Here is a 22,299-nt window from a genome sequence, read left to right as displayed (position 1 = left end):
ATGCCAAAATATGGTTTTAGGCTTTTAGCTAATAAAATTAACGAAATGAATAGGCCTAAAAGCTGCAGAAAAATGACCATAGCCAATGAATAAGCAGTGTTGCGGCTGTTGCCATTCTCTCTGGTAGAACACGTGACGATATCTGTCAGGGTACTTCAGCTTGACCTTTAGCGGTTTCTGGTTAGCTTTTTGCCGCCTCATTTAAAAACTTATTTACCACGTGTTTTTCGTAATTATGGAAGTTTGTGTTGATCACATTCAGTCAGCTTTGAATGCGGTTTCAGGGGGAGCATGCAGATTGGAGCTATGTTCGAGTTTAATGGAGGGAGGTTTGACCCCGAGTTATGGATTCCAAATAATGGCTAGAGAAGCGATAAAGATACCACTTTACACAATGATACGACCTCGAGGGGGTGATTTCACTTACGAACCCCATGAAATAGACGTTATGGAGAAAGATATAATTTCAGCAAAGAATAATAAAATGGATGGTGTAGTTTTTGGTATACTAACTGCAGAGGGAAAAATTGACGTTAAGCCTTGCCAACGATTATTAAAAGTTGCCGCCCCCCTTCCCGTTACATTCCATCGAGCTTTTGATTTAGTTAGCGACCCAATTGAAGCCCTGGATGAAATAATTTCCCTTGGTTTTGAAAGAATAGCCACTAGTGGGCAAGCTAAGACGGCTTTGGATGGATTGGATTTAATTACGATGTTAAACGAAAGAGCGGCTAATAAAATAGAAATTATGCCTGCATGTGGAATTAGCGAAGAAAATATCGAAGAAATATTAATTAAAAGTCAATGTAAAAGTTTCCACGCATCAGCTAGTACTTCAGAATCAACAAAAATGATTTTTCAAAATTGTAAAGCTAAAATGGGAGCGGCGGATTCGGATTTTAAATGGAAAACTTGTAGTGTAACTCGTGTTACGGAAATGTTAAAGATTGCTAAAAATGTATGGGGTTAATAATTATATTTCAATACCACAATAAATATAGTTTGAATTCCAATAAAAATTCTGTTGTTGTTTTTTTTTCTTGATACGTCTTGCATATTTATTTAATAATCAAAAAGAAAAAATATATACTACAGCATTTTTTTTTTTTTTTTAAAAAAGGGAGATGGTTGACTGAAATTAAAATTCTAGTATAATTAAATTTGCATCACTAAATCGGTGTTGGTATAATTATTTTATTGTCATAATAAACTGAAGATTAATCAATGAAAGATTAGATAAGTTTAAAAAAACGGTGTCGACAAGATACAGGAAAAAAAAAACATTACTGAAATTAGTTCCAAATGTCTTCGAAAAAATAAAGAGAAAACAAACAAATCCACTTATTATACTATACCAAACATTAATTTTTCCATATTTACCAGAAAAAAACTGATATTGTTCCGTTTGTTTGTTTGTTAACTTGACAACGTCAATATTCTTTTAGAATTCGCGTCGGTGATATTTATCGGGATCAAAATAAGACGTAACTACAACTCTATTCGCAAATTTTCTTCCTGTCAAATTTTGCTGAGCTTTTTGACAATCAATAACCGAATTGAACTCGACAAAAACCTAGAAACGTATCAGTTTAAAGTAAATACTTGCCAACAAACTCTCGCAGTCGTCATACAAACCTTTCCACATCCAGGAACATCAACTCCTTCGATAGGTCGTGGAATTTCGAGGCTTTTAACGACACCGTATTTGTTGCATTCCTCTCGAATATCTTCCAAGATATCTTCGTACTCTTCCTCGTCTTTAAGTTCTTCCGCTACGACAAGATTCATGAGACAAAGAACTTCAGTGGGAGGACCCGCGCCTCCGGCCAACTGAAGTCCGGGTACTTGTACTTGAACCGGAGCCTGAGCCATCTGAAACATGACAGAGAGAGAGAGAGAGAGAGAAAAAGAAAGAAATTGCATTAGAAAAACTCTCAATTCGCAAAAGTTTTGACCCCAAGAACAAAACCAAGGTTATAATAGTTACATATACATTAACCGAACTATCCTTGGCTCCGACACTCGCTCTCTGGACGATTAGTTTCTTGTCTCCCAGCTGCATTCCATTCAAGCCAGCAATCGCCTAAAAGATTCAATTAAGAAGGAACCCACCCGCTTTATTTTCTTTACCCATTTGAAAATGGGATAAACTTGTATTAACGCACTTGGTCAGTAATGTTGACATCAACGTATTCGCAGAAAGCGTATCCCTTGGAAAGTCCCGTCGCCCCGTCCTTGACCAAATTGAAGGCTCGAAGTTGACCAAAGGACATTAGAAGCTCCTTAACCTGCAAACGTAAAATCATACAAAGAAACGCGGGTCAGTAATGAAGGGAATTTTAATTTAACTTAATATTGCGAAAAATATTGAACAAGGCTTATTGGGATGCGCCATCAATGCATCAAAACTAACATAGCTTGGAATTTTCGAGAAATTTTCTGGGTTTTTCACCAAGCTTGGCTGTACATACAAATATTTCCCCCGTTTTTCACCAATTAGTAATAACCCAAAACAATTTAAGAGAATATTTTCACTGACAGATTCAATATTTGTCACAAATCTTTTAAGTATAGTACATTATGTCGCTATTTATATACTTCCTTTAACTAATTGCGCTAAATTAAACTTCGGTAAGTAACTTAGCGTAATTAGTTTAATTACTAAAGGAAATCATATAAGTATTAAACCGAAAATGTTGAATTGACCCACGTTAATCTTGCGTAAAACTAAAATGTTGATGGGTATTTTTATTTTAACATTTTCAGTCGAAAATTCTAGGCCCTATTTGTACTTTAAAAGTAATAAATGTACTACACCGATCGGACTCGAGTACAATTGCAAATTTAAAAAGAGGTAGGTCAATTATAGGTCAAATATGTACGGCTACATGGTAAAGTACAAAAGGGGCTTAAAGTAACGAACTAATTTTAAAGGAAAAGTAGAAGCTGAATATTATAATATCAGAAGTGAGATGAGACTAGAAGTAAAGAGTTCTACCATTGGTAGTAGATCCTGAACAAATTTGAGGATTTTATGCTGGTTCAATCGCGCCTACGCTAGAGAGAAAAAAAATTGGTCGAGTTCCAAAAACATTTCCTACTCCCTTCCCCTCAACCTAAAGCCGCGGAACACGGACGCGGGTTCTTGAATCTAGTTCGGCCGTCTACCGCCACGAGCGTCTCACGTTTTGGAGGGGGGAAATTCTGAAACCGCCACCAGAGGGCCAACCGTTTGTGTTTTATCAAGAATATTCACTTTCGCCAAGTGAATTAAGAATTTGGGTTATCTCAGTACTTCTAGTCTCATCTCACTTCTGATATTATTATCATTTAAACGAAAATTGAATTTCAACTTCACCCTTCCCTTTAAATAATATAAACTAACACGCGTACTCATTTTAGATTTATGTAATATCCCCCTAAAATCTGTAATAAAAAAAAAAGAGAAAAAAAAAGTGTGCTCCGACGAATCCTTGAATAATAAATTGTGTGTCGTCGCAGCCTGAAATTTTTAAGCGCACAATTGAAATCTGATTTCGAGAGATCAATATTTCTGTATATTTTTAAGAAAAATATACGGTGTTTGTTTTAAATCGATTTTGTTTTTTTCTCGACACAAAACTTGCCTGCGAGAGCATAGTACGATTGTTGCAACAAGGACTCGAGTAGCGGAGGGTAGGACTTTAGGTAGGTAGTAGAAGTAGCTTTTACGTGATTCATTCACCCCTCCATACCCTAGCTACGGATTGAAAAAACGGGGGAAGAAAGAATAACTCGTATCAGTGCCAAAATTCCAACATTTTCCATCTTTTTTCCCTCACTAATCTTATTTTTTCTTTAATTTAATTTATTTTCAAACTCGGACGACACTAATCTTTCTCAGTAGTAATACCATGGATAAAAAATGCGCGTGAGGAAATTTGTTTTCACGCTATAGGATCGGCAACTCCCTATCTCGAACGACAGCTTATTCTGTATATACTCTGTTACAACATCGGTTGTCAGCACGCGTAAAGCTAGGTCTCTATGTAACCTAGCTTTGAGCGTGCTGACAAGGGACAAAAAACTTCACGATATTTTAAACGATTTTAAATCCTGAAGATCCTGAAGTTTTTGGTCTCTTGTCAGCACGCGCAAGGCTAGATTACATAGAGACCCAGCTTTGCGCGTGCTGACAACCGATGTTGTAACAGAGTATATACAGAATAAGCTGTCGTTCGAGATAGGGAGTTGCCTATCCTGTAGAGTGAAAACAAATTTCCTCACGCGCATTCTTTATCCATGTATAAACTTTGCGAAAAAATGTTTAAAGTTCAAAAAGAACACCACCAAGATGGTCCATTTTAATTATTTTGGTTTAATGATTAAGGCTTAATTTGAATCACTAAGCCATCATTAAAACTCAAAATAAAACAAAATTTATTGGAAATTAAACATTTTTCAGATAAAAAAACTTATCAAAACTCAAAAACAAAAGTGGTATGCCTTAAAAAAAAAAAAAAAAAAACACCCCCATATCATTTGCAATAAACTAATAAATAGTATAAATGAAGGCCTAATTTTCAAATTATTCGTAAAAAGTTCTTTTAAGTCTCTAAATTCTAAAATATTACAGGTGTGCGGGTAGTGATTTTTCAATTTTGAATCGGTTCGGGTAATCAAAATTGTTGTTTTCCGGTATCGGGGCGGGTACCCGAATCCTGCCGGGCCGCGTATTGATCGGGGCGGGTACCCGAATTCTGCCGGGTCGCGTATTGATCGGGGCGGGTACCCGAATTCTGCCGGGTCGCGTATCGATCGGGGCGGGTACCAGAATTTTGTTTGGTAATTAGGCTCAATACTGGCAATGGGATGATAAAGGTATGTAGCGCTGTTTCGCGATTCTAGTCTGTCTCAGAAAGAAACTACCACAGAAGGGATCTAAATTTCACCTTGAGACAGTATTTCACAGTATTTCGTCATTCTTAAAAACTCCAGTCTTTCTAAACTGGACAGTGGGTGGTCCGGTCCCCCTTTTACATCTGATTCCTATTTTTTTTTTTACCCTCCAATAAATAACCAGACATGTTTCAGCTTGACAGGGGTAATAGGGGGGACTATTTTTACTACCCCTGTTTCCAATAGGGTGGTACCGAGAGGGGAGGAGCTACTACGACGTGAGGTCAATATAGAGCTATATCAGTTGAGGGGGGGGGGGGGAAACATCACAGTTGGGCCTGATAATAAACGGAGCCGGTTTTCACCCTCCCTCCGTGCGGGCCGCTAAAGAACTCTATGCTAAATTTCCTGCACAATATGGCGCCTAGGCGGGGACTGGCGAAACCCCGCCCCAAAAGCTCTCCTCCCCCCCCGAATTGAAATAGCTCAATTAATAGGCTTGAGCTGCCGGTTTTTGTATATGGTCGCCAAAAACAAAGGTAAGAGATATGAGGGTGTGACGTCATGAGAAAGTTCGTGGTAGCGGACTATAGAGTGGTACTGAGAAGGGAGGAGCTACAGGAACGTGACGTCAATATTGGGGGTCTAAATTGTATGGTTTAAGCTGACGACTTCCAATATGGTCGCCAAAAACCGAGGTAAGAGATAGAAGGGTGTGACGTCACGGGAAAATTCGTGGTAGCAGACTAAGGTTGGAAAAGTCATTTTCAACTATTGGGGCGGGTACCCGCACACCCCTATTTATTAAAAACGCTACTAAAAACCTAAAAGAACTTCTTCACAATATTTTGAGGGGGAAAAAACTGTATACTTATAGGCCTATTTTTTACCATAGACTAAAAAGAGCGCGGACTAAAGAGAAATTAAGGCAGGCGCGCTTCCTAATGAAACTTACCTGATCTTCGTTTAGATAATTGGGAAGTCCACCGATGAAGATCTTGTGCGGGGAATCCTGAACTACAGTAGAGATTACCCCTGGTGAAGGCGTGTAGAAACAAAATCCGGACAAAAGGGGAAACAGGAGGGAAAGAAGATAGCGTGTGTGACGGCCAAAGGAGCAAAAATAGACAAGAGAGGAGAGAGAGAGAGAAAGAGAGAGAAGAACGGCAGCAGCACAGAGATGGAATCAAGAGAGAGAACACGAAGGAGAGGGGGGGGGAGAGAATGATCCAAGGGTCACCGGTGAAACGGTTTTTAGTTAATAGACGGGAAAATCGGGGGAAGAGAGAGATGGGAAAAGCGACTCTTTGTTTTTTTTTAGGAGAAGGGAATCAACCAAGTATAATTCTTAAAAGGAACTCAAAGGAAATTTCCAGGAAGCCAATTGTCGGAAAAGTTAAAGTTTAAACAGGTATAGAAAGAGAGTAGGGATTTTTTTTTCCAAATTTCTCTCGTAATTAGTTAAGAAACAGAAATTAATTAATTAATTAATTAAGAAGGATTTGCTCATAGTGATTGATTGATTGATAAGAGAGAGAGAGGCATTAGAGGAAATAACAGAACGGAACGGAACAAACACTTTTGACTAAAACTCCCACATTTCTTCTTTTTCTCTTTTTTAATCCTTTTTCCCCCCTTTTTTTTAAAAGTTAATTCAAATTGGATTAAGTTAATTAATTAATTAGTTTAGACTCCCTTATAGAAGAAATGAAGGAGTTTACCAAAAATTAAAAAATAAAAAAGTTTGGAAAACTAACGGTCTAGCGTTAAAAAAAAAAAAAAAAAAAAAAGAATGGATGAGAAAAAAAAAAAAAGTAAATCATAATAAAAACTAATTTCTACAATTAAAATTAAAATTAAATGAAATATTTGGATCTTACCAGGTACAGTCACATTTGGATTCTCTGACATTCCAGGCATTGGTTGGTAATCATGAGGTCGTCTTATCTTTAAACTTTGACCTTTGAAATTGATGCCATCAAAAGCCATTGCTTGAGAAGTCTCATCTATGGAACGAAACTGAACCAAGAAAAAAAATACTCAAATTTAATTTTAATTTACCAATCAAACTGAGAGGGGGAGGGTGGGAGGAATAAAGAACAGGGTTCGTACAACTTTTGGGAAACAAATTTCCCTGAGATTTCCAGGTTTTCCCCCCATATACTTCCCTGAGTTTTCCCTCTATATGGATCAAATGTTATCGAAAGAGGGGGGCAATTAGGACTGTAACATACTCAAAGGACATCCCCGTATCTCTAGTAGAACCAGAGTTATGAGCCTCCAAAGTATAGTGTAATGTTAATCCTATGGACGGTTGTTTGTTTACGTTTTGATTAATTACTCGGCCCCTGTTTGACGCAACCCTAAGTTTTTAGTATGGTTTGATGGGGGACAAATTGAACTATAACATACTCAAAGGACATCCCTGTATCTCTAATAGAACCAGAGTTATGAGCCCCCAAAGTTTAGTGTAATGTTAATCCTATGGAGGGAATGTTTTTGAACATTCTGCTTAATTACTCGGCCCCTGTTTGACGCAAATTTCCCTGAGTTCCATGAATTTTACTAAAAATTCTAAATTTCCCTGAGATTTCCCTGAGGTTTTTGTCAACTATTTATTTCCCTGATTTTTCCCGGTTTTCCCTGTTTTCCAGCTTTGTATGAACCCTGAATAAAGAAGCGAGAAATACGGTCGTCCTACCTCTAAAAAGGCAAAATTTTTGTCCAAATTAATTTGGCAGGCTAAAACGGGATTTCCTTGAGCTTGAGAAAAGCCACAAGCGTGCATTTGTTGGTTAAAAAAATCCATCATTTCTTCCTGAAATTTTACAATCTATAATTATCATTAAGACTTATCTTCTGTATTATTGATCTTACTTCTGAACAGCCAAAGGGAATGTTTCCGACGTATAATCTCCTGGCCTGTCGCGTTATAGTGCTGCCCACTATAGGAACTGGAGCAGTCCCAGGTGCGGCTACTAAAGTAGCCGGTATTTGACCAGCAGCTAAAATTATTTATGATAAAAAATTTAAAATGTAAGCATTTATTATGCAAAAAACAATGCTTAACTTACCTTGCATGGCTTTATACTGAAGAGGAGTTATGTGTTCAAATCCCGGAGCCGGAACATCCCAATACATGGAGGGTTTTCTCCTACGTGTTCTTTTAATCCCTGTTGAGGGTCCCATCATCCCTGATGTAATAGCCATGGGAAGACGGTCCCCACCTCTACTACGACTAATTTAAACGGATATTTTTTGCTTAAATTCAATATTAAACTAAGCTTAAAAGAGTTTTAAACTCACCCTCGTCGGTCTTTGGATCTAGAACGCGATCTCCTCCTCCGTTCCCGGCTACGAGATCTACTTTTTTTTCTGTCTCTACGTCTTTCCGATCGTTCTCCTCTATCACGATCGCGGTCACGATCTCTGTCGCTTCTATCTCTGTCTAAATTAATCAAAACCTTATTAATTTTTAAATAAAATACGGCTTAGAAAATAGAAATACGGATTAATTTAATTAATTAAGGTCCCCTTCCTAAAACAAAATTGACCAAGGCTTAACTCTTACCTTTTTCCATTTTAACCGTTACTTCTCCTACGCCCATGAGACTAAACGTAAACTTTTAGACTATAATAATTTACGTTAACTACCGTTTAGAGTAAAGATTATTTCTTTACGTTTTTACAGAAGGATGATTTGGCTGAATATGAACATTTTAATTTATTAATCAATATCGAAATGAGATCGTCGGAAGACAAACAACAAAGGTTTTCGATTTCAGCGACGTGAAAAATCCAAGATGGCGGCGTGGTGCGTGTACAGGGATGCCAGATTTAAAACCTTCAACCCGCCAAAATTAAATTGGAAACAAGCCCAAAAAACCGCCAATCGTTATTTCGCAAAGAAGCCCAAAAACTGACTAAGATCTAGACTGTCCAGCCCAAAAACAAGCCAATAATTTATCGTGAAAATTTAAAATTAGTTTTTCTTATAGATATATCAATGCATATTGCATACTGACACCATTTTCATTTATTTATTTATTTGATACAACATCCGCAAAGACAGCTTGGTGTCTTGTGAGCAGACGGCGGTTATAGTGAGGGAGCCGGGACAAGAAAAGTATACATTGACTAGGATAATGTTAACAAAACACAAAACAAATGAAACCAAAAGGGATGACAGTACTATTTGATAGTTTTTTGGGCATTCTAATGATCTTGGCTTATTGGCGGTATTTTAAATACAGAAAGCCAAAGAAAAATCCGACAAGCCCAATTTCCAGCCAACAGCCAACCTTTTTATTTCCAGCCAATTTTTTTTAGAGAAGAAGCCCAATTGGCGGATTTCCAGCCCAATATGGCATCCCTGGTGCGTGAACGCCACCGCATGGCGTAGTTTAGGACTTTAGGATGCCAAAATAAATACGCTTGCGCATTGAATTGCGTAATTCAACAAAAAAATTAAATATTAAAATAATTTTTTGATTATTAAACCCAACATTAATTTATTAAAAAGATTTATGTACAGATTTCTTTCCTAAATTCTACAATCATTATCATATATTTATTCCAAAAATTAAATATTTCACCTTTTACTTAATTTTTCTTCTCCTTCAACGTACGAAATTAATCTTTGTCTTCCCCTTTTATTTATATGCGTTAAATTAATCAAACCGACTAATTGTTTGGGGCTATACTCCTTATGTAACCTAATCCATTCTTCAAGCGCAGTTTCCAAAAGATAATAGGCTTTAACGTAACCTTCCACCAAATCCCGATCGGGAATTGGACGAAGATCAGTGATTCTTTCAACTTTACTCAAAAATTGTTGGAAATCTAATTGCATTAATGCCCGACCTTCATTTGTGCATTTTTTCGCTTGGGAAAAACTAGGGAATTAATCAAAAATTAATTAGTTTAATTATAATTATTAAGCTTATAAAGAAAAAAAAAAAACTTAATTCTTACCCTTCAATAAAAGTATGATTGGCTAAACGTAAACTATGTTCCCATAAAATATCATTCGCTTCTTTAGGAACAGGCGTAGTTTTAGAGAGTTCCGTTAATCGTGCTCCAAAAACTTGTAGTTCCTAATTGAAAAACAACAATTAAAACTAATTAATTAATTTTAATAATCTTAACACTTACTTTAAGTAAGACATCAACATAATAACTATGTTGTGACATAATCTCGTGAATATCCCAATTAACTTTGTTCATTAGATTGACAACTTGATCACAATCAATTGCTCTTGAAGAAACAGCTTGGTATATTGGACGTCTGACTTCCACAGCTGTACTTGTTGTCTAAATAAATTATGTTAATTAATTATAAATTACACATTTTTAATTAACAGGGCCCCCAGCCGAATTTCGAAAATATTTATAGGAATTATAGGACTTTTTTCATGAAAATATAGGATTTTATAGGACGTTTTTCCAGAATTATAGGATTATATAGGACACTAAAATATTAATTTTTATTTTTTTTAAGAACCAGTAGTGCAAACAAAGGCCGAGCAATTAAAAAAAAATGTTCAAAAACATACCCTCCATAGGATAGCATTACACTAAACTTTGGAGGCTCAGAACTCTGGTTCTACTAGAGATACGGGGATGTCCTTTGAGTATGTTACAGTCCTATTTGCCCCCCATACAACCATACAAAAAACTTAGGGCTACGACAAACATGGGCCGAGTAATTATGGAAAATGTTCGAAAATATACCCCCTCCATAGGAAAAGCATTAAACGCAATTTTGGAGGCTCATAACTCTGGTTCTACTAGAGATACGGGGATGTCCTTTGAGTATGTTATAGTCCTCTTTATCCCCCATCCAACCATACTAAAAACTTAGGGCTGTGACAAACAGGGGCTTTCAGAACAATAGAGTTATATAGGACAATAAAATAAATGGTGGTGCACACTGAACCTTAATTCTGTTATCAGAACCATAAAATACCGAGCTATTTTTAACTAGTTAAGCTACAATACGAGGGAAACCATCCCTATTTCATGATATTTTTTAGACCCGAATCCTGGTTTAACCGATGGTTTGCTTAGAATTCGCCCAAATTTCAAAATTATAGGATTTTATAGGATTTTTGGCGATTTTAACCAAAATTATAGGATTTTATAGGACAGTTTTAAAAATATAGGATTTTATAGGAATTATAGGACCTCTGGGGGCCCTGTAATTAAAATTAAGACTAAGGAATACTTGTGAAAGGAACTGTTGCAAGAAAGCCCTTTTGGGTCCAGGGATTAGAGATTCCAAATGTGGTCGGAGAAAATCAAATTGTTCCGCTAAGAATACCCTGAAAAATAATTAATTTTTACAATTAAAGCTAATTAATTATTAAATTAAATACTATGGAACTAACAGAGATTCCGCGGCTGCTATTCTTTCTGCAAGTTGATAAAGTTGTTGGCTGGAATGTCTACTAACTAATGGAGATGGAATTGGAGCTGGAACTTTATCCTGTTATAAATTAATTAATATTAACTAATTAATTAGTAAATAATTCCTTTTTTAAACTATTCAATTTTAGGTACTTGAAGTCTTCCATCAACTAAAGCTATTTCAGATTCATCCAAAATCAAATTATCATGAATTCTCTTCAAAGTTGTTCTTAATTTATTGCTTAATGAATGCTCCCCCTAATTAATTTTATTATAATTAAATTAATGTTTTATATTAATTATAAAACAAAAATTTCCCTTATAGTGTCACAATACTTACAATTTCTTGAGCAAAAAACAAATACACCTAAAATGATTAAAGAATTTACAATTAAATTAATTTATAAATTATAATTTAATTAATTTATAAATTATAATTTAATTAATTTATAAATTATAATTTAATTAATTTATAAATTATAATTTAATTAATTTATAAATTATAATTTAATTAATTTATAAATTAAATTATAATTTAATTAATTTATAAATTAAATTATAATTTAATTAATTTATAAATTAAATTATAATTTAATTAATTTATAAATTAAATTAGTTTATAATTAATTTATAAATTAAATTAGTTTATAATTAAATTAATTGATAATTAAATTAATTTATAATTAAATTAATTTATAATTAAATTAATTTATAATTAAATTAATTTACAATTTAATTAATTTACAATTTAATTTACAATTTAATTAATTTACAATTTAATTAATTTACAATTTAATTAATTTACAATTTAATTAATTTACAATTTAATTAATTTATAATTTAATTAATTTATAATTTAATTAATTTATATTTAAATTAATTTATATTTAAATTAATTTATATTTAAATTAATTTATAATTTAATTAATTTATATTTAAATTAATTTATAATTTAATTAATTTATATTTAAATTAATTTATAATTAGATTAATTTATAATTAGATTAATTTATAATTAAATTAATTTATAATTAAATTAAGTTACTTACAGCATACATGTAATAGTCAAAAAGTTGGGTCTTATAGAAAAAGACATCAAAAGCTATGGGTCTAAGCACATTCATCATGTGCATGTATTTGCCAAACAATCTTAGGACATTTAATGTTGTGTTTGTCAAGATCAAAGTCTTTTTATCTCGGGAAACAGTCACTTGTTTATGACTTGACGAATACCTGACCCAAAAAATTTGTTAGAAACACTTGAATTCTCAAAAATAAATTGTAAATAAATAAAATGTAATACTACTTTTTATGGAATGTTTCACCAGTTTGCTCATCAACAAAATCCTTTTTCAATTCTTCAGCAACATCAGAATCATCACTGTCATGGTCGGATTGTATCTTGATGGCGCTTTCATCAGCTTCATTGGCCAGAAGAACGTCTTCGTTATCTTCCTCCAATTGTTGAAACTCAAAGGGATTTCCATGTTTCCGAAATTTCTGTACAAAAGATTCTCGTCCAGGTTGTTCTAATAGTTTATTTCCCAGTTTGTCAGATTGAGAAGCCATGGGGGAAACTGGTGGGCTAAAACTGGGACTACTTCTTGGGGGGCTATTAGCTTGATGAAGAAAACTAAACTCTTGCAAGTGTAGAATGGTAAAATTTGCCCGGACTGGACATAATTCCCAGCTTTCATTCTCCAAAAACATACGTAGTTCTTCCATACAACCTCTGGAATATTTTTTATTACTTTAATTTGGTATTTTTAATAATTATAGTTAACTTAAAGGGAGGGTGAAGTAGAAAATCAAGTGATTTTTTATCGATTCTTCTACTAATTACAAGACCAGTCTGCATTGTGAAACATTTACACCAGGAAATACCAACTCCGAATGATTTTAAAATTCAAATTAGGTTCAGATTTTAAGGATAATTTTAAACAAGGACCTCCGACCAATCACGTAACGCCCTGCCTTGTTGTTAACAAAATTCTCGTGGCATGCACGCTCCATGTCTCGCGCCACGATTATCACGTCGCGCGCCTAATTTTATCAAATCTCGTGATAAATTTCATTCAACCTGGAACGTGCCACGAGAATTTTGTTAAATGGAAGGCAGGGCGTTACATGATTGGTCGGAGGTCCTTCTTTAAAATTATCCTTAAAATCTGAACCTAATTTGAATTTTAAAATAATTCGGAGTTGGTATTTCCTGAATGTTTCATATTATGCAGACTGGTCTTATAAATAGTAGAAGAATCGATAAAAAATCACTTGATTTTCTACTTCACCCTCCCTTTAAAAGACCTCAAACTAACCTATGATAATTCCTAAAATAATTTATAGTTTGTTTGCGAACTGATTCTTGTAAATCTTCAGATTTACTTCCGCAAAATTCCTCCCCAATATCAATTAAACGTTTAACAATATCCAAAACACGGATAAACTCGTCAAAATTAAAGGAAGAGATATCGGAAGATGACATAACAAAGACTTTAACTTTCTGTTGAATGTCTTGCCAAACTCTGGTCAAACCGTGTTCTAATTTTTGATGAACATAGCGATTAACAGCCTCTTCTGTTGAACTGCTATGATTCTCCGTTTCATCTATTAAGTTAAAAAAACATATTGCAATTAAAAAAACATGTCAAATTAAATTAAAAACAGGGTTCATACAACTTTTGGAAAACAAATTTCCCTGAGATTTCCATGAGGTTTTTCCCCATATACTTCCCTGAAATTTCCAGGTTTTTCTCATATATATGGAGTTTCCTATGGAGCAAATGTTAACGAAGGAGGGGAGGGGCAAATAGGACTATAACATACTCAAAGGACATCCCCGTATCTCTAATATAACCAGAGTTACGAGCCTCCAAAGTATAGTGTAATGTTAATCCTATGGAGGGAATGTTTACGAACATTTTGCTTAATTACTCAGCCCCTGTTTGACGCAAATTTCCCTGATTTCCCTGAATTTTAATAAAAATTTGAAGTCTCCCTGAATTTTCCCTGAGGTTTTTGTCAACTATTTATTTCCCTGATTTTTCTAGGTTTTCCCGGTTTTCCAGGTTTGTATGAACCCTGTAAAAAGTCGAAAATACCATCTGCAGTTGAGGTTGGACTGATATCATTTGCTTGATGCCATTCCATGACACACCAATAACTTCTTATAATCTCCCAAAGAGCTTTGCATAAGTCAATCAAGCAAGGAGTGAAACTATCAGATACTATGTACTAAAACATTAATTAATAAATTTTGTCATTTTAATTTAATTAAACATAAGTTTAAGTAAGCATTGTTAATTGTTAATTTTACTTTGCACAATTCTGGATATTGTTGCTTTTGAAAATTAGTCTCTGAACCGCCGGAACAGAGTTCAACATAACCCAAAACGATATTAAACGCCTTATTATAAATTGCACCTGCGAAGTGCATAACAAGCTGATCCATGGCTGTCTACCAAATTAAATTAATTATTTGAGCTTATTTAATTAATTAATTATTCTTAAGTTATAGCATAGCCCACTTGATCACGCACGCTGGCTGCACGCGCTTTAGAAGCCCGTCCAAACGATTTTTTTTTACATGTTAACTCGCGAATACGGCGCGTCACATAGGTTCGGTCTAAACTTTCAAACCCGTCTGGTTTTAATTTAACATGGGCGTCTATGGGAGGGGACCATTTTTATCAACGTTTTTGACAATATTAGTGTATCTACTGGTTCAAATCTCTTGAATTTTTAATGAGACGTGTATTGAAAGGTTTGATATTATCCTGTAAAATTTCAAGTCTCCAGCTATAATAGTTTTTTTATAAAAAATAAAAATCATCACATATTGAAAGATTTAAATCCTTCAATTTCTCTACTATGTGATGGTTTTTATTTTTTATAAAAAAAACTATTATAGCTGAAGACTTTAAATTTTACAGGATAATATCAAACCTTTCAATACACGTCTCATTAAAAATTCAAGAGATTTGAACCAGTAGATGCACTAATATTGTCAAAAACGTTGAAAAAACTGGTCCCCTCCCATAGACGCCCATGTTAAATTAAAACCAGACGGGTTTGAATTTTAGACCGAACCTATTATATGTTATTCTCATTTTTAGGGTCGATTGAGCGGGCTTCTATAGCGCGTGCAGCAAGCGTGATCAAGTGGGCTATGGTTATAGTCAATAAATAAACATTTACTTGCGATTTTCCTAAGAGTTTATAAGCGGATTGAAGTTTCTCATATAAAACCGGGTCAAATTTGGTGCAAACTTTGGACAAAGCCACATCTAACTGTTCTTCAGTCATTTCCAAAGTGTCTTGAAGTTTGGAACTAAGTTCACTTATACAGGTGTAATGTTTAAAGGTACTGGAAGCTTTTTGGCATTCCAAAATTAGTTGAATGGCACCAGGATAATCCTCCTCTTCTAATAACTCTCTTAATCTAACATCAGTTTGTTGCTTAAAGTTTAACGATGACATTTATAAGTTATTCGCATCCCTATAATAACTAATGAAGGGTAATAGCCTACTTACAAGTGTTTTAATCATCCTTAATGACCTTAAAAGTACTTTAAGCTGTTCGCGTTTTCTATAACTAGCTAAGATTCCTAAACTAGCGGTGGTAAAGTCTTTTTTGGCTCTGGATAAATTTCCACGTCCTTCAGCGCAAATATTTTTGGCAAAATCTAAATTAGCTTGGAGATCTGTTACCCTATGAAGTTCCTTAGTGTAGGAAGATTGGTTTTGTAGGATTAAATCTGACATTTGTTTTGATACCTAAGAATGTTAAATTTTCTATTTTACAATCCATAAAATCTTTAGATAGGGTTCATACAACTTTTGGAAATCAAATTTCCCTGAGATTTCCTTATTTTTCCCCATATACTTCCCTGAATTTTCCAGGTTTTTCCCATATACGGAGTATCCCATGGAGCAAATGTTAACCAAGGAGGAGAGGTAAATAGGATTATTACATACTCAAAGGACATCCTCGTATCTCTAATATAGCCAGAGTTATGAGCCTCCAAAGTATAGTGTAATGTTAATCCTATGGAGGGGGCTATGTTTTTGAACATTTTGCTTAATTACTCGGCCCCTGTTTGTCGAAGCCCTATGTTTTTAGTATGGTTTGATGGGGGCAAATAGGACTATAACATACTCAAGGGACATCCCTGTATCTCTAATACAACCAGAGTTACGAGCCTTCAAAGTATAGTGTAATGTTAATCCTATGGAGGGGGCTATGTTTTTGAACATTTAGCTTAATTACTCGTCCCCTGTTTGTCGTAGCCCTATGTTTTTAGTATGGTTGAATGCAGGGCAAATAGGACTATAACATACTCAAAGGACATCCCCGTATCTCTAGTACAACCAGAGTTACGAGCCTCCAAAGTTTAATGTAATGTTAATCCTATGGAGGGTATGTTTATGAACATTTTGCTAAATTACTCAGCCCCTGTTTGACGCAAATTTCCCTGATTTCCCTGAATCTTACTAAAAATTATAAATTTCCCTGAGTTTTTCCTGAGGTTTTTGTCAACTATTTATTTCCCTGATTATTCCTGGTTTTCCAGGTTTGTATGAACCCTGTTTAGAAGAGTCACAAACAAATTTAATACATACCACATGATTCTGTTTTCTCAGATATTGAAGTTCAGAATGTATTTTGGGAATGTCATTTTCATCAGGGAGTTTTCCAAGCTCAAACGTGGCTGCGTCAAAATTATCTTTGTAATATTCATCAGAGATACCTTGAAGAATTTCCCTGGCAATCTGAGGGTCAGTGTCTTCATCATCTCTTTGCTCTTTCTCCTTTACAACAACTGGTTCACTGGATAAATCCCTAACAACAATAGTTTCCGGGCTTTGGGCTGTAGTGGCCGCTCCTTGCTAATATTATATATTAATTTAATTTAAAATAAATTACTTTGAATGAATTAATAATAGAAAAGAAGCCAATCAAGTTTATTTTCCATTCAACATACCTGAAAGACTAAGGACTTAAATTTCTTGGTGAAATCCATTTTAAACTTAAGAAAAATATAGATCTACCATGAAACTCTATTTATCCGTTGTTTTATATTGTTAATAATCATTTTAAATGCGTTATTTAAGTTAATTAAAGCTATAAAAACACCCACAAAACTCACGCTTGACAGTGAAGAGGTTACTTGGGGTCATGAGTCGTCTGCTTGCTCATTCGGTCACATGATTTCCTAGGGTTAAACTTTGCTTCACGCTGACCAATCACGGGTAACTTTGGTCTCTATGGAACTTTGGTGGGAAATTTAAAACGGTATTTCAGGCGTGATTTTCGGTTTCTCTTCTAATATCTTTACTTTTTCTTCATTTTCGACTCGAAATAAACTGAAATGTCTGATTTATTGCTATGCCTTTGTTTGTCAAGTATGTTAATCGTGTGCCAAACTGAAGGTAAGTCCCGATTTAATTTAATCATGTTATGTATATGATAGGCATAATGAGTTGGTTTATACAGGTGATAATAATAAAATAAAAAATGGTGTAGCTATAAAAATAGTTCAAGAACCAGCTAGTCAAAGGTATTTTAAGCGTGTTGAGCCTGTTCACCATCAACCAAGTTAATTATTAGTTTAACGCGATAATTATTTATTTTTTAGTTTATTTAGTAATGATAACAACTTTGTAACAAATGAAAAGGTATTAGTTCCAAAAACTAAACCTTCCAATTTTTCCGGGCCTTATTTTTTGAGATCAATTTTGGGCGAATGTTACAGTTCCTCTCATGAAAAGTACGACGTATTTCCTAAATTATAAGAAATCAATCTAAGCAATTAATGAAATTAAATAATATAATATACAGATATCGATTTGATTTCTGTCCTTTTAACAATATAACTCAACACGAAACTGATAAATATTGGAATCCATTTAAAGGCATAGTTGGGTACTATTCTTAATATTATTTTCGTCCGATTACATTCAATAACATATTCTGTAATTATTGTAAGCATTTGGGAAGAATGGAAAATTGAAAACAATACGTTTGTAGCTATGAAATTTAGTAATGGAGATGACTGCGGCGAAATTGACCGTAACGCTTACGTAAGACGGTTAATAACTTCAAAACGCGATTGAATAATCAAAATCTAAAACGTACCTTTAGGTTTACATGACTTGCGGAGTCAAAAACGAGATTTTAAACGTAACCGAACCCAGCAAATGTCAATATAACTTAATATTTGCGACACCATTAATCTGTTCAAAAGATGACCTTTTGGTCTACCCGAGAATGGACGCGAAACTTCAAGGAAAATGGGACCAATTGGAATCGGAAATGCGTCACAATTTAATAACTAAAGATGGATATGATATTTGGTTGAAGGAACTCTTAGTGGAAGCCGGTTTCCTAGTACACCCTGAAAAGAAATTCACTAAAGTTAGGCCTAAAGTGGTTGAAACTACTACGGAACATAACAATTATACCCAGGCTACAAATCTAAGAAATGAAACGGAGTTTCAAGACTTGCTTCAATGCAATAAAGTAAAGTAGATATGACTAAAATATTACCAAGAAGTGATATCTAGTTTATTAGGGAGGAGGTATAAGATGCCTAAGTATACGCCGCGCCATAATCCCAGTCCCCCTTTCAAAATACAAGGGGGGGGGGGACGTAAAAGGAGGCCGGGCTAATTCGCTACACTCTCCTCAGTCGGAAAACACGTAATTTTCGTCATTCGCGTCGCGCTGACGTGCACGAGTTTTCAAGAACCAATGAGATGCATGCTGGTTGCAATTTAGAGGCGGGGATTAACTCCGGACCTACTATACGTTTGGACTGGAGATAAAGCTAGAAATGTGGCGAATTTATATCTTCTCCCTAATAAACTAGATATCACTTCTTGATATTACATAGATATCAGAAATATTCTTACGTAATTGTGATATTGATTGTATTGACAAGGAATATCAAGAATTATACAAAGAATTGGAAGAACTTCGAATCAAGTCCAAAAAATGCTCCGAAGAATAAATTATATAGATATATTGTTTGTTATTCATTTTGTTTTAATTGTATTTGGACAGTTACAGAAATCTGTTGTTTGTTTGTTTATTTGTTTGTAATAAGGGCTATAGCTCGAAACTCCCGAACGAATAAACACGCTCAATATTATTATTTACAAAATTATTATTCAATTTTTGCTAGAATTAATAAAAGCCAAATAATTATATAATAATAATAAAATTTGTTTAAATAATTTAAATGTGTGGCTTATTTTCTTTTAGACTTTTAATTTAACAATTTATAAATAAAATTTCGCTCAACAAAACAATCCCGAAAGAAACAATAAATGAACGATTTTGCGTTTGAAAACGCCGCCTGATATTTGCCTTTAATCGGATTCGGGAATGGATTAAATTCCCCGACTGAAGTTATCAAAACCTAAGAGACGTTATTATCGTATCTAATTTACTTTCGTCTTAAACCGATCCGATTTTGTCACCGAATTACCTCGAAATTAAAGTAAGTTTAAGGAAAACGCCTAAAATACACATATACAAAAATATATACAAATACAAAATACACTCCAATAAAAATCAACCCCACAAAGTTGAAATTTTTGTCTTTCCTCCATTTTTTTTTTGGAGAGAAAAGAAATTAATTACTTTTTAAATCTTTCTTATTGTAGAATTTCTAAGTACCTTGTATCTTATCTTCGAGGTGTATGCCACTTGTGATGAAAACAAACCCGTCAAAACGATCAATGTTTAGCTTAGCTACCAAATTGCGCAGTCAGTTTTTGATTATTTCGTTTTAATTTTAAGAAAAAAATATCTTTAATATTTTTAAGTGAGAAAATTGATTTGTAGGATAATTATTTTAAAATACATTATATTAATTCGCAAAATTCTGTATTACAGAATTTTCAATTTTTCTTTACGTTTTATGGAAGTTTAGTTTAGTCATTTTAAAGCGAAACTTTTTACGTTAGAAAAAGCTAGCTTAAAACGTTAGCTAAAAGACTTAATTAAAGGGACTGCAAAGAAGGCATCGGCGGGTGGGTAAAAATTATTTGAAATACGTCACAGACATCACATGATGCCAAGATACAAAGACTCCTCATGGAGTGGAACTGGACGTCTAGTCCTTGTTTTTCGCGAGATTGCAGCGCCAATTCCATGAAGTGGTGGTTTTCGAAATAAAACGAACTAAGCTTCTTTGAACCCCGCCTCTCCTTGGTCACGTGCCTCTGACGTATTTCAAATAATTTTTACCCACCCGCCGATGCCTTCTTTACAGTCCCTTTAACTTAAGGCACGAAGAATTTTGTTTGTTATTTGAACTGTAGAGTAGATTTGCGGGATTAAATTATTTCAAAAATAATTAACTAAATCCCTAAATTTGTTATAAATTAGATAATCCACCTAAAATCGCCTAAAAACAAATCATAGGTTTGCAGTGTAAAAATAATATCACAAAATTTCACAATTTCCTCATTCCTCAATAAAACCTATTTCATTTCTATTGAAAAGTGTTCGTTGATGATAATGTTATATCTGGTCACGTGTAATCACCACGCGTCTGATGGTCAAGAACACTTAAAAGAAAAAGAAACCACCCTCCAATACGAAATTTTCTACAAATTTTCATACGAAACCTATAAATTTTTACTCCCAAATTCAAATTTCACTTTGAATAATAAATACGCGGCGAAAAACAAAATTTCCAGTTTGAATTAACTTTACCGAAAATTTATTTACAAACAAACTATGGGTAACTTATTCCTTCGAAAGCCTAAAACGCGGGGCACGACACACACAGGGGATGATTACAATTTTGGTACCATTATGATAATACCAAACTGAAAATACTTAAGTTTTGAACTACTTTCAAATAACGTTTAAGAAAATTAATTCCTTGAAATGAAATTTCGAACGCAGCTATAGGGCAAGAATGGCGACGGGGCGACGGGGACTTAATGACGTAACATACCGCGTAACGTGAACAAAACGCGCGTGAAAACCCACTTCAATTAATTATATCATTAAATAATCAATTAATTAATAAACCATTCCCATTCTTTCGTCTACTAAGATTTCCTCAGAGAAAATGATTCGTTTACTTAACGTTAAACCATCGAATTCTACCATTTCGCTTTTGGTTTTCATGGACTGTCTTTCGACAGACGATGACGTCACGCTGGTCATGGACGTATGATTAACGGTGGTACTGCATTGGTGGACGTGGTGATGAAGATGACTGGTTAATTCCTTCGTGGGTGTTGGCGTCAGTGACCTTTCCCTCCTGCATTTCAAATCGGGCAAAATATGAATGGCTCGCTTATTGGCGGGGTCAATTTCTTCGGAGGTGACCACTGACGCTCGTTCTTCAGGTAGATTTTCCACTCGGGATAAAGGTACTGTCACGTCACGGCTAGTTTCCTCAAGCGCGGCTTCTAGTGGACTGATTATAACGGGAGCTTGGGTTACTTGGCTATCGTCTTCTTCGTTTTGATTGGACGGTGGTACTGAGGATGAAGTAATATTTTCAGTTGTACATTCAGGATTGGCGGCTGTTGTTGGCGCTTCTTCTACGTTGTCATCCGTATGTTTAGCGCTTTCGATTTCGTAATTATCATTATTTTCGTTATTAATTTGATTATTTCTATCGGACGGATTGGTTTGATTTTCATTATCTTCATTGATTTGATTGTCATTAACGTTGTTGCTATTTTTGTCACTGGTTTGCTGCGAATGGTTGGAGTTTGGCGTATTTGAAGTTGCGTTGTCGTCCGGTTTCGACAAGATAAGTGGCACTGAAGCTTCGCGGGATAAGTTAAGGGTCGAAGGGCAATCAGTCGAGTTACGAGAGAGCCACGTATGTTTCAAGCAATCTTTTACCGTCATACGCTCGCTGAAATCAACAGTTACCAGATTAAGAATAGAGTAATTTCGGTAGATGGGGGGATTGAATTGTGTATCCCAAACGTTTGGGGCAACTTTGTAATAGGGAATACTAATTGGCCCCCCGG

At 34.6% G+C, this 22,299-nt stretch overlaps 5 protein-coding genes across 8 annotated transcripts in view; 2 read left to right on the top strand and 3 right to left on the bottom strand.

Moving 5' to 3' along the window:
* Positions 1-81: 81 nt before the first annotated feature.
* On the top strand, positions 82-1,307 carry LOC149661282 (copper homeostasis protein cutC homolog). Its single transcript, XM_089842761.1, has one exon. The coding sequence runs from the start codon at positions 236-238 to the stop codon at positions 968-970; it is 735 nt and encodes a 244-aa protein (XP_089698887.1). The 5' UTR covers positions 82-235; the 3' UTR covers positions 971-1,307.
* Positions 1,175-8,697, bottom strand: U2af50 (U2 small nuclear riboprotein auxiliary factor 50). Of its 4 annotated transcripts, XR_016368833.1 has the most exons (12): positions 8,450-8,697; positions 8,185-8,326; positions 7,953-8,116; positions 7,756-7,883; positions 7,580-7,711; positions 6,759-6,897; positions 5,834-5,895; positions 2,166-2,288; positions 1,988-2,083; positions 1,636-1,872; positions 1,381-1,573; positions 1,175-1,306 (listed from the first exon to the last, which is right to left on the bottom strand). XR_016368833.1 is itself a non-coding variant. In XM_089842749.1 (11 exons), exons 1-11 carry the CDS (start codon positions 8,484-8,486, stop codon positions 1,442-1,444), a joined length of 1,392 nt encoding a protein of 463 aa, XP_089698875.1. In that variant the 5' UTR covers positions 8,487-8,697; the 3' UTR covers positions 1,175-1,441. The 4 variants fall into 4 exon arrangements, 3 of the variants coding, with proteins under 3 accessions (XP_089698875.1, XP_089698876.1, XP_089698877.1); XM_089842749.1 differs by having other exon boundaries at positions 1,175-1,573; XM_089842750.1 differs by having other exon boundaries at positions 1,175-1,573; positions 1,994-2,083.
* A 664-nt stretch (positions 8,698-9,361) lies between these two features.
* Vps50 (vacuolar protein sorting 50) lies at positions 9,362-17,466 on the bottom strand. The gene is made up of 16 exons (XM_089842746.1): positions 17,271-17,466; positions 16,909-17,175; positions 15,820-16,062; positions 15,484-15,744; positions 14,603-14,743; positions 14,388-14,520; positions 13,605-13,893; positions 12,593-13,018; positions 12,336-12,519; positions 11,627-11,653; positions 11,440-11,544; positions 11,268-11,365; positions 11,105-11,201; positions 10,033-10,191; positions 9,853-9,974; positions 9,362-9,773 (listed from the first exon to the last, which is right to left on the bottom strand). Exons 1-16 carry the CDS (start codon positions 17,307-17,309, stop codon positions 9,470-9,472), a joined length of 2,895 nt encoding a protein of 964 aa, XP_089698872.1. The 5' UTR covers positions 17,310-17,466; the 3' UTR covers positions 9,362-9,469.
* A 39-nt stretch (positions 17,467-17,505) lies between these two features.
* Positions 17,506-19,530, top strand: LOC149661279 (N-acetylglucosamine-1-phosphotransferase subunit gamma-like). Its single transcript, XM_089842759.1, has 7 exons — positions 17,506-17,718; positions 17,783-17,846; positions 17,925-18,056; positions 18,128-18,211; positions 18,276-18,369; positions 18,431-18,808; positions 19,230-19,530. Exons 1-7 carry the CDS (start codon positions 17,658-17,660, stop codon positions 19,296-19,298), a joined length of 882 nt encoding a protein of 293 aa, XP_089698885.1. The 5' UTR covers positions 17,506-17,657; the 3' UTR covers positions 19,299-19,530.
* LOC149661278 (serine/threonine-protein kinase 17A-like) overlaps positions 19,313-22,299 on the bottom strand; it is a 57,982-nt gene continuing 54,995 nt past the window's right edge. Inside the window, exon 8 of the mRNA XM_089842748.1 lies at positions 19,313-22,181. Coding sequence (XP_089698874.1) covers positions 21,329-22,181 — 853 coding nt within the window. The 3' untranslated portion in view covers positions 19,313-21,328. The remainder of the gene's footprint in view (positions 22,182-22,299) is intronic.

This window comes from Phalangium opilio, unplaced genomic scaffold (genome assembly GCF_054372755.1).
Source record: "Phalangium opilio isolate 3A_F unplaced genomic scaffold, DU_Popi_V2 ptg000070l_1, whole genome shotgun sequence".
In the NCBI taxonomy this organism is placed as follows: Eukaryota; Metazoa; Arthropoda; class Arachnida; order Opiliones; family Phalangiidae; genus Phalangium; species Phalangium opilio.
Note: the sequence above shows the minus strand (reverse complement) of the source record. Positions and strands in the feature narration are given on the sequence as shown.